Genomic DNA, 11,493 nt, shown 5'->3' on the forward strand with positions numbered 1-11,493 from the left:
TTACATCAAAAAAAAAAAGCAGGTTTAACAGGGGTATGTAGACTTTTTACGACTGAATATTTGAGCACATAAATCCTAGCACAGCTGAGTATACTCTATTTCTGTGTATTCGTCATGTTTGAAAAGCGTTTCTGTGGTGCAGTAGTTCTGCTGCGTCGAGATGTCAGTCTCTTTATAATATATGATAAGTGTTTTATCATCAAAAGTGATCCATTCATTGATCATGTCTCTGGCAATGTTGACATAATCAACATCTGTGTTATTAACCTATGCACAAAGAAAACTGATTTTAGACATGTTTTCAATAAAAAACATATAAAATAAAAAAAACAATAACAACAACAAATTAAATGTAAAATTTATGATGCAAACATGTTATTAAAAGATAGTTTGACAAAATTAAACAATCAGAAACATACCCCACCTGAAGGATCCTACCTATTGAGACTGGATTTATTAAACGTTTTTGTCCTAATAAGAGTGTGAGGAAGATAAGAATGTTTTTAGGCACACTTTTGTTTTCGCAGCAGCCTACATACATGCTACTGTACATGATTATATTCAAACCGATCAAGTGTAAATTGGTAATGACAGTAGAAATATGTTGCAAAAATGATCACTTGTCTAATTTCTGAAAAGCATTTAAGTGGAAGAATTTTACACTTGACAAAAAAATTTATAGAAATCATTTTGCACTATATTCAAATGCATTTTATTCTCACCAATGGAAACAATTATTTTTGTAAAGGTAGGTGAGTGAGGAAACATAGAATTTATCAAACTAAGAATGACTTTTTAATAGAAGTGCTTTGTAATAGTTTGTAGATCACTGTGTGACGTCAAACATAACTTGCTGTTGCTGATGCTAAAACTAACACAAGCACAATGTTGAGTACATCTTAACATATGTCATAAGTGAATACACCTAAATATACCTGATACAAAATCCAAAAGCAGAGAGCGTCAACACTGCCACAATTCCTCCCACACAACAAGCAATCCTAGGCATAGAGTATCTGTCTTGTCCTATGTCATATGAAACACTTATCATTGGACCAGAATGTTGGCTTTCAGATAATCTTCATTGATTCAGATCTATAAATGACCTTGTGCTTTACATTTAAACTGCGTAAACTCACCTTCATCTGTGAGCTGGACATCTTCTGACGACTGTTTTCCATGTTTATTTTGTGCAGTGCAGAAGTATGATGCTGTTTGAGTTTTGGTTAAATTAATCTTCTTTTTCCAAGCTATAGGCGTCTCCTGTCCACGTTTGTACCAGGTGTATTTCAAGTCATTTGATGGACTGGCTTTGCTTTTGCAGGTCAAAGTCACATTAGTGCCAACAGATGGAGTAATGATGATGCAAGTTTCTTTTGGAGGAACTTTAAGAAAAACACAAGCACATATGGGGTTAACAATTGTTACCTATTAATTTTATCACATCAAGGATGACAAGAAAACACAAAAGTACTCCAAATATCTTACACAGGACTCGTAGCATGATGTTGCCTTCCACAGTTGAGTCATTAGGCATATTTCTTGGATATGTAGCAGTGCAGGTGATTTTCTTTTTGTGATCGGTGTATGAAGCTTTGAAGGTCATGTATGAAAACACTGACTGGGTTTTATCAGGTTTGTCCTGTAACTGTGTTGTAATGCTGGCAGATTCAGGGATGTTAGACCAGGATATATTAGGAGGTTGTGTGGGGCAGGGGGCTTCTGCAGAGCAGCTCAGATTGACTGTACTTTCCTCCATCACATACTGTGGCTCACTGGGTTTAAGTTCAGGAGGTTGTGGTGAGTCTACAAGGTAAATGATGACAGACAGCATTAAGGAAAACTCACAATGCATAGTCATGTTAGAAGGATTTCACACTTGGGGTGAGAGTTTGCACATTTGCACTTGTAAATTGACTGTTTCACAAGGTAAAATCACTGCTACCAATATTTGAAATATTTTGTCTTTTAATGTTGTTGAGATCTCTTTTAAACTTTTGAGGAGACAAATGTGAGAGATCCAGAGTGTCTAGCTAAGGAGAAATATCTGAGCACAAAGTGTAATGTTGTTGAGACCTCTTCTAAACTTTTGTTGAGACAAATGATAAATATCCAAAGACAAAAACCAAAGAAAAATATCTGATCACATAGAGATACTTTTAAGAAATCTCTTCTAAACTTTTGAGGAGATGAATGTGAGAGATCCATAGTCTCTGGCTAAGGAAAAGTATCTGAGTACAGTGTGTAAAGTTGTTGAGATCTCTTCTAATGCTTTAAAGAAGACCACTGTGATAGTGTTAGAGTTTTTGTCTCAGGAGACAAGTTTGAGAAGCAGGAGACTCAAGCAAAGGTTTCCATTCAATCTTAAGGTAACCCCATTTCTGTCTATAGGAGAAACATTTGAAATGGTTAAGAGATCTATTTTTATTTAATTTTTCTTCCCTCTGGTTAGCTTCAGTGTCATTTATTTACACCAGGGGTCTCTAGCCCTGCTTCTGGAGAGCTACTATCCTGCAGATTTCAGCTCCAACCCCAATCAAACACACCTGAACCAGCTAATCAAGGTGTTCAAGGCTACTTGATAATTACAGACAGGTGTGTTGGAGCGGGGTTGGAACTTAAGTCTGCAGGATGGTAGCTCTGCAGGAGCAGGGTTGGAGAGCCCTGATTTACACCATTTCAAACAAAGACAATACATGCATTGTCATATTTGAAGTTGTTTTATGTAAACAGTGTTTTATTGCACAGTGATTTAGCAGAGGAAACCATAACCTATTTACATACATGCAAAAATGGGCTGTACAAGACAGATTTTAATACTAAACAAAGCAAAAGCAAAAAAAAAAAAAAAAAAAAACTGGGACACTAGTGTTAATTTTTTATTTTTTTTTAAAAAGGTATTGCTCTTATAATAAACATCATGCACTTGTAAGTCCTTTCTAGTGTGTTTGGAAAATGTGGTGTATACAATGCTGGACACTGAACATACATTTAAACATTTAAATTAGTAACCCTTGATATTCTGAAATGTTTAATGCTATTTAAATGATAGTTTTATTATTTACAATATTAGTAAAAGTTTTACGTTTCTCCTAAAATAAAACTGAAGACATCTTAAGACAAAGCTGATATCTCAATGAGACATATAAGAGAATCAGCCCTTAGTATCCTGAGCATAGAGTAACTTCTACCATAGCCTTGTGGGCAGTGCATCAATGTGAAGGCACAACTGCACCTCAGATAACAAGGGTTCAAATCCCAGCTAAAGGTACTTTCCTGCTCCTGTTCAATTCTCACCTGTCCAATTGTTTCCTGTCTGTACTCCTACTGTCTTGACCATTAAAGGTGAAAAACCCCATTGCAATAAAAAAGCAACAGCAAGCTCTGGGCAGTTAAATTTTTTTTTTTATAATGGAGTCTTGCAAGAGATTACAGCGAGACAATAAAGAGATCTCCCATGTTTCTCACACATTTCTCTCCCATTGTCATTTTGGATTCCTTTCTTTCAAAACTTTCTCATGTCTCAGTTGTGTCTACTTTTATTTCTCCTTATGATTTTTTGGAGAAACATCTGAAACACTGTTGAGACTAAAATGAGAAATACATGAGAATCACAACTGTCTCCTGAGGTTAGAAAGAGCAACCACTGGGCAATAAAACATTCCTATAATGGAGTCTTGATAGAGATTGCAGTAAGACAATAAAGAGATATTCTCTGTTTCTTTCACCACATTCTCTGTTTTGACTCTTTTTTTCTCAAATATTTCTAATGTCTCATTTATGTCTACTTCCATTTCTCCTAAGGAATTTTAGGAGAAACATCTGAAATGCTGTTGAAACTAAAATGAGAGCTCATTTACGTCTCCTGAGCTTAGGAAAAGCAACCACTGAGCAATGCATTTTTCCTATGGGATGGTCTGTTCAGTTGAGATGACATTTACCTCTGACAATGATCTTCACAGTCTTGCTTGAATCAGCTGTATTGGGGTCAAGTGTTGCTCTGAACACAACTGGCTCTATTTCCAGTCTGAAGTAATAGCGGTCTGAATGATTCATCATGATGTTATAGAAGACAGTGGTACAGTTCCTCTCATTGAGATCTCCAGTCATCTTTATGTCTTTGAATCCTCTAATGATGTTTTCACTGCTATTAAAAGCTATAAAACTGTCTTTGCTAGCATACTGCGATTGGTTTTTCAGCCAAATCCCATAAATAGATTTTGCCCTCTTGCGTTTGTCCTCAAAATTGGAGATGCTGAATGTGCAAGGAATCTGGACACAAGAGCCTGTCAGAGCTGTTACTGTCTGAGGCATCACTGCAGAGTAGATATAATCAGCTGGAACATAAAAACACATTAGTCAAACTAGAGACATGAAGAAATTAGCATTTGGCAATTCCTATTAGTACACATTATAATCATACACATCTTTATTCATAATGATGACAAAGATCGACCAACCTGAGTGAGCTTGTCCCAAAACAAAGTTGATGAAAATAAAGGAAGTGATCTGGTTTCCTGCCATCGGGGTTCGTAGAGGGGATGACATTGGACTAAAGATTAGCCACAAAAGAGTCCAAAACACCATCACAGTACACTTCATCACTATACAACACAAAATACATCTGTCACGTCATTTAACAACCTTACTGCATTACTATATCTGTTGCCTCTATAAGGATGAGTTGTGACATTTTCACTGTTACACTCACACAGATGCTGTACATAGTCATCTGATGTATTCAGTTTACTTATTTTATTTATCCATTGTAAAACTGTATAACTCAACTCTTCAGGCTGACCACATTTACTGTCGCAGCAGTAAAAGTGATTCATCTGAGCGACAACATATTTAAATTATTTTCATTCACTAAATATACTTCTTTTAAAAAATATGCACGAATACAGGTTACACTAAATTATTTTCACATTGTGCCAAAAACAAAATACATTTATTATGCTCAAAACATTTAGTAAGATAAATGACTGGGCCTGAGTTACTTAATTAATCGGAAAACTCACAGGAACTCACAGTCAGCTGAGAAGCTACTGAAAACTTTCACCCAAAAACAACTCAAGCTCCCACTTTCTGTTATTTAAAGACTCTGAAATTAATTAACAGGTTGGTTTTAAAGTTATAGCCTATATATTATATAAAACTTTTGTGTGAGAAAGAAATTGCAAGAATGAAATTTCGGTAACACTTTATAATAACTTTCATTAAAAAATCATTAACAAACATTATGTAATGCTTAATGGATCATTGGTTCATATATTCACATATGTAGAAACGTGAAATAATGTGCTTGTTAATGTTTACTAATAAATATATTAAACATTACCTAATAATGAACAATTCATATAAATGAAAATGCTTACAAATGTCATTAAACTTTTAATTCATATGATCATGCACATCTTGAAAATCTACAAATGATTTTTACAGATGTTTTACAATTAATAAAAGCTTTTGTTAATGCACAACATCTTTGCTGCTGTTGAGGTGTGATACGGGTAAGGTTCGGGACAGGTTTGGTGGTATGGGTAGGTTCAAGGGTTGGGTAAGGGGCAGAGCTGATCCTCCCTATACGCAAAGTATGCAAGCTGCGCCCCCTGAAACACCAGGGGGTCCCCTTGCTCTCAAAGATGATATAATTTTAATTTAATGTGGCACGCTGTGGCCCTTTCTATGTAAAAATCAGTCAAATCATGTGACGTGAATGTCATACAGTGTCTTACTCGAGAGAGAGAAAAAAAAAGTGTTGAAAGCGTACCAAGCCGTGGAAAAGACAAGTTTCTCAATCGCTTTCGGTGAGCGCAATTTGAGAAGGAATGAACACGGACAAAGTTCTAGTCTATCATTACAATTTAGGAAAGCTAGCATTTCGTCACAACAGTAAAAAGTTAAACAAAAGAAAAAGAACAGCGTATTTATGGTGATCTAAAAAAGAAAATGCATCAGACGTGGTCGTTAAAACACCAGCATATGATAGGCTACTTGTCAAAACCTATGTTGAACTCTGCCATTAGCTACAATTTTAAAAAGCTAGAGTTTTGTCACAAGTTTAACAAAAGAAAAAGACCTGACCAACTTACGCTGATACATCCTCACACGCTGCTCTAAAAGCTCAGAATGCTTACATCTGGTCCCACTCAAACCACACCCGCTAACTGCCCCTAATAACTGGAGCCCGCAAATGTAGATTTAAATGGATGTTAAAAGAATTAAAGTAAAGTTTTTAATATATCGACATCATTTCTTAATTGATGAAAACATTCTACCTGTTTTTAACATTAGACCGGCATTTTTTACTTTAAAATTAGGATAGCCTATACAAGTTTTCTTCTAAACAATTACCTCTAAGCCACAGAAAAAAAATATTGTTTATTTTCTTTTATTTTCTTTTATTTAGTTACTCACACTTAATTTAGTAGCCTAATTCCTTTAATTGGTCTTTTATTTTGTCAATCTTAACTTCTAACATGGTATATTGGTTAAAACATATCTGTCAAAACTCAGAATGCTTACGTCTGGTCCACTCAAACCACACCCACTAACCGCCCCTAACATATCCCTAACACCGGAGGCCACAAAGATAGATTTAAATGTATGTTATAAGAATTAAACAAAATAATGTTTTAAATAAATCGACATCATTTCTGGTGAAAACATTCTACCTGTTTTAAACATTAGACCAGCATTTACTTTAAAATTAGGTTACACAAGTTTTCTTCTAAACAATCACCTCTAAGCCACAGGAAAAATGTTGTTTGGTTAGATTTATTTTAGTTTAGTTTTTCACACTTAATTTAGTAATTCCTTTATTTACTCATTGGTTTTTGTCAAGTTTAAGACTTCTCGTTTGCTATATAACCCAGAAATTCTTCTACCCACACTAAAAATAAATTCACACTAGTTCCCCTTCGAGGGAACCTCGAACTGCGTCGACCGACACTTTGGGGAAATGCCCCTCAGCGTAGCACCTCTGAAGTATGAATGAAACTAAGCCAATCCTGATTGGTGTTGCGTCATGACGTAATGTGTGACGGCATAAGCGGAAGCTACAAAAGGGATAGCTTTTGATCTTCAGCAAAGCGCTCTCTGTCTCTTGTCTATCTTATTTGGTGTTGTATTGTCTCAGTCACAAGCATACATTATAAGCATGGCGAGCTCAAGCAGTTACACTAGGTGTGTGCATCCCTGCCCACGTTATATTACGGGTGGAGACACGCATCGTATGTGTGTACACTGTTTGGGAGCGCAGCACGCGCAGGCAGCTCTCGAGGGGGCTGCTTGCGAGGATTGTGAGAGATTACCAATCCGTGTGCTGCGCTCCCGCCTGGCTATTTTCAACGAAGACGGCCAGGCTCGCGAGCCCCGTGGTGCGGGACCCGCGTCCGCTGAGGCGGCGCGGCAACGCTCTTCATGGGGCTCGCAGATGGATTTGGCGGAGGATCCCGAGATTGCTGAGGCACGCTCTCGCGATTCATCCGCCAGTTCCGATGCTCTCCCGCCTCGCGCGGAAGCCCGCCCCGCGGCTTCTTCCGCACGAGTGGAGAGCCCGATGCTTGAGCTTTCTGCTTCCGAGGAAGTAGACGTGCTCAGCATCGAGGGCGGGGATTTTGGGATGACTCGCCACCCCATGTCCCCGTATATGAGGAGCTTCTAGAGGTTGTCTCTCGTGCGGTGGCCCGTCCTAATATCAGTTGGCCACATGAGAGGCAGGAAACGCTTATTAAAAGCAAGTTGGACGAGCGTTTCCTGCAGCACAGAGAGCAACCTCATCGTCGGGGTTTACCATTCTTTCCCGATTTACACAACGAGTTGTGTGTAAATTGTGGAACAAACCGCACTCATCTCGCGTGTCCAACCCCCCTGTGCTAAACTATAGTGATATTTTGGGGGGGCGAGAGAATGGTTATGGGATGATACCTCGGGTGGAACAGCCGCTTGCCACCTATTTGTCACGATAGATCTGAAGGACGCATACTTCCACATTTCCATCCTTCCATCTCACAGGAAGTTTCCATGAGGTTCGCTTTCTGGGGCGAGGCGTACCAATATCGGGTTCTTCCGTTCGGCTTAGCTCTCTCCCCTCGCACATTTACAAAATGTATGGATGCGGCTCTAGCACCGCTGAAGCTTCAGGGTTTCAGGGTCCTCAATAACATCGACGACTGGCTGATTCTAGCCCAGTCACAAGAGCTGGCAGTTCAGCATCGAGATGTTGTCCTTGCCCACATCCAGAGCCTGGGGTTGAGACTCAACAAGAAAAAAGAGCGTTTTGGCACCCCAGAGAACCACGTTCCTGGGAGTGGTGTGGGATTCGGTCACGATGCGGGCACAGTTGTCTCCTGCACGAATCGAATCCATCCTGGCCACGATGACCAGGATAAAGCTAGGCCAGGCCATCACTGTAAAACATTTTCAGAGAGTGTTAGGTCTCATGGCAGCAGCATCCAATATCATTCCATTCGGTCTCCTGCACATGAGGCCCTTGCAGTGGTGGTTGAAGACCAAGGGGTTCTCCCCGAGGGGAAACCCGTTTCGCATGATCAGGGTTACGCGCAGATGCCTTCATTCCCTATCTATGTGGAAGAGAGCTTGGTTTCTGTCCCGAGGTCCCGTGCTGGGAGCGTCATGTCGCCGGAAAGCCGTCTCGACAGACGCCTCCCTCACGGGCTGGGGCGCGGTCATGGACGGCCGCTTTACGAGAGGTCTATGGCAAGACCGTCATTCCTCCTGGCATATAAACTGCCTGGAGATGTTGGCGGTGTTCCGAGCTCTGAGGAGCTTTCTGCCGGACCTCAAGGGTCATCACGTCCTTGTGAGGACAGACAATATGTCGGTGGTGGCCTATATAAATCCATCAAGGGGGTCTGAGGTCTCGCCCTCTATGCAGACTGGCGCATCAGATCCTCCTGTGGTCCCAGGGGAAATTGTTGTCTCTCAGAGCAACATACATCCCAGGGAGTCAGAATCAGGGAGCAGATATCCTGTCGAGGCAGGGGCTGAGGCCCCGGGAATGGAGACTCCATCCCGAGGTGGTGGAGTCAATATGTCAGAAGTTCGGCCCAGTGGAAGTGGATCTATTCGCGTCTCAGGAGACGACTCACTGTCCACTGTGGTTCTCCCTCACACATCCAGCCCCACTGGGGTTGGATGCCATGGTACAGACGTGGCCGAGGCTGGGTCTGTATGCTTTTCCCCCGATCGCTCTGCTCCCAGGAGTTCTAGAGAGGGTTCGTCGCAACGGCATCAGTCTATTATTGGTAGCCCCATTGTGGCCGGCCCGAGTATGGCTCTCAGACATAATATTACTCCTGGACGGCCCTCCATGGGAGCTTCCCGTCAGGAGGGACCTGCTGACACAGGCAGAGGGCTCAATATTTCACCCTCGGCCCGAACTATGGAAACTGTGGGTCTGGCCCCTGAGGGGGCACAGTACTGAGAGGCCGGCCTGTCAGCAGAGGAGTAGTGGAGACCATACTCAGCTCTAGAGCTCCTTCCACCAGCAGTGCTGGAGTTCCTCAAAGAAATCTTCTCGACCATTCTTACCACATACACTCACAAAGACCCAGTTAACTGCCCAGTGGCTTCAGTGCTGGAGTTCCTCCAAGATCGCTTCTCGGCTGGTCTTACCCCGTCCACTCTCAAGGTGTACATGGCTGCCATTTTGGGCTTTCCACGCTCCTCTGAGTGATGGGCCTCTGGGGAGACAGCCGTTGGTCGTACGTTTCCTCCGTGGGGCTTGGAGGATGAGACCTGCGGCTCGTACCAGGGTTCCCTCTTGGGACCTGGCGGTGGTTCTCGAAGGGTTGGTTGAGGCCCCCTTCGAACCGCTGGAGTCGGCTGAGGCCAAGAACCTTTCCCTAAAGGTGGCTTTCTTGTTGGCCATTACCTCTCTGAGGAGGGTAGGAGATCTCCAGGCGCTCTCCATATCTAATGGGTGCCTGGAGTTTGCTCCAGGCGACATCAAAGCCATCCTACATCCTAGGCCGGGCTATTTGCCCAAGGTGCCGTCTAACGTGGCACGGCCTACGGTTCTGCAGGCTTGTCATTCTCCGCCTCATGTGACGGCGGATGAAGAAAGACTTCACCTGCTCTGCCCTGTCAGAGCTCTCAAAATATATATCCAGAGGTCCTCCTCATGGCGGAAGTCAGACCAGTTGTTAGTGTGAAAGCCATCCTACATCCTAGGCCGGGCTATTTGCCCAAGGTGCCGTCTAACATGGCACGGCCCTACGGTTCTGCAGGCTTGTCATCCTCCGCCTCATGTGACGGCGGATGAAGAGAGACTTCACCCTGCTCTGCCCTGTCAGAGCTCTCAAAATATATATCCAGAGGTCCTCCTCATGGCGGAAGTCAGACCAGTTGTTAGAGTGTTTCGGGTCGCCCAAGAAGGGGCTTCCTGCTTCCAAACAGACCATTAGCAACTGGATTTTCCCAAGCTATATCTATGGCCTACCAGGTGCGCAAATTGCCTTCACCTCTGGCCGTGAGGGCTCACTCTACCAGAGGAATGGCGTCCTCTAGAGCCCTCCTTTCAGGGGTCCCAATCCAAGAGGTCTGCGATGCAGCAGGATGGGCCACCCCTCACACCTTTATTAGATTTTACAGCCTGGACATTCCATCGACACCTGGCACCCGTGTGCTCTCGTCCTAAGTGTGCCTGTGCGCAGCTTCACACTAGGACAGGCAGGGCTCGTTGTGGCATAGTGGGTACTCGTTCCCCAAAGTGTCGGTCGACGCAGTTCGAGGTTCCCTCGAAAGGGGAACGTCTCGGGTTACAACTGTAACCCTTGTTCCCCGAGAAAGGGAACGAGAACTGTGTCCCTTCGCCACACCTCCCCCTGCCTGGGAGCACTTGCTTCATCACAGAAGCTATCTCTGTTGTGTGCCGGCGTCCTTTTGTAGCTTCCGCTTATGCCGTCACACATTATGTCATGACGCAACACCAATCAGGATTGGCTTAGTTTCATTCATACTTCAGAGGCGCTATGCTGAGGGGCATTTCCCCAAAGTGTCGGTCACAGGAAAAATGTTGTTTGTTTTGTTTTATTTTATTTTTAGTTACACTTAATTTAGTGTTTTCTTCTAAACAATCACCTCTAAGCCACAGGAAAAATGTTGTTTGTTTTGTTTTATTTTATTTTTAGTTACACTTAATTTAGTAGCGTAATTCCTTTAATTTGTCTTTTATTTTTGTCAGTCTTAACTTCTGGCATGCTATATCAGTTAAAACATACGTATGGGCATACAAATATCTAACTGGAATGAAAGCAAATGTATAATGCGTAATAAAATCAGTAGTTCTCTTTGATTTTCTTGTCATAAGACTTGTTATCAGTTGAAATAGACATACAACGTCTAAACTTTTACAACATTACATGAAATTTTTATTTAGTTATTCACGTTTAATTTAGTAGTCTAATTCCTTTAATCAGTCTTTTATTTTTGTCAGTCTTAACTTCTAGCATGCTATATCAGTTA

The 11,493-nt window shown here is 41.9% G+C and overlaps 1 protein-coding gene across 1 annotated transcript; it reads right to left on the minus strand.

Moving 5' to 3' along the window:
* Positions 1–1,095: 1,095 nt before the first annotated feature.
* On the minus strand, positions 1,096–4,524 carry LOC122135460 (myelin-associated glycoprotein-like). The gene is made up of 4 exons (XM_042714899.1): positions 4,461–4,524; positions 3,942–4,337; positions 1,489–1,806; positions 1,096–1,385 (listed from the first exon to the last, which is right to left on the minus strand). The coding sequence occupies exons 1-4, from the start codon at positions 4,522–4,524 to the stop codon at positions 1,096–1,098; spliced, it is 1,068 nt and encodes a 355-aa protein (XP_042570833.1).
* Between the last annotated feature and the right edge of the window lie 6,969 nt (positions 4,525–11,493).

Source organism: Cyprinus carpio, chromosome A24, assembly GCF_018340385.1.
Source record: "Cyprinus carpio isolate SPL01 chromosome A24, ASM1834038v1, whole genome shotgun sequence".
In the NCBI taxonomy this organism is placed as follows: Eukaryota; Metazoa; Chordata; class Actinopteri; order Cypriniformes; family Cyprinidae; genus Cyprinus; species Cyprinus carpio.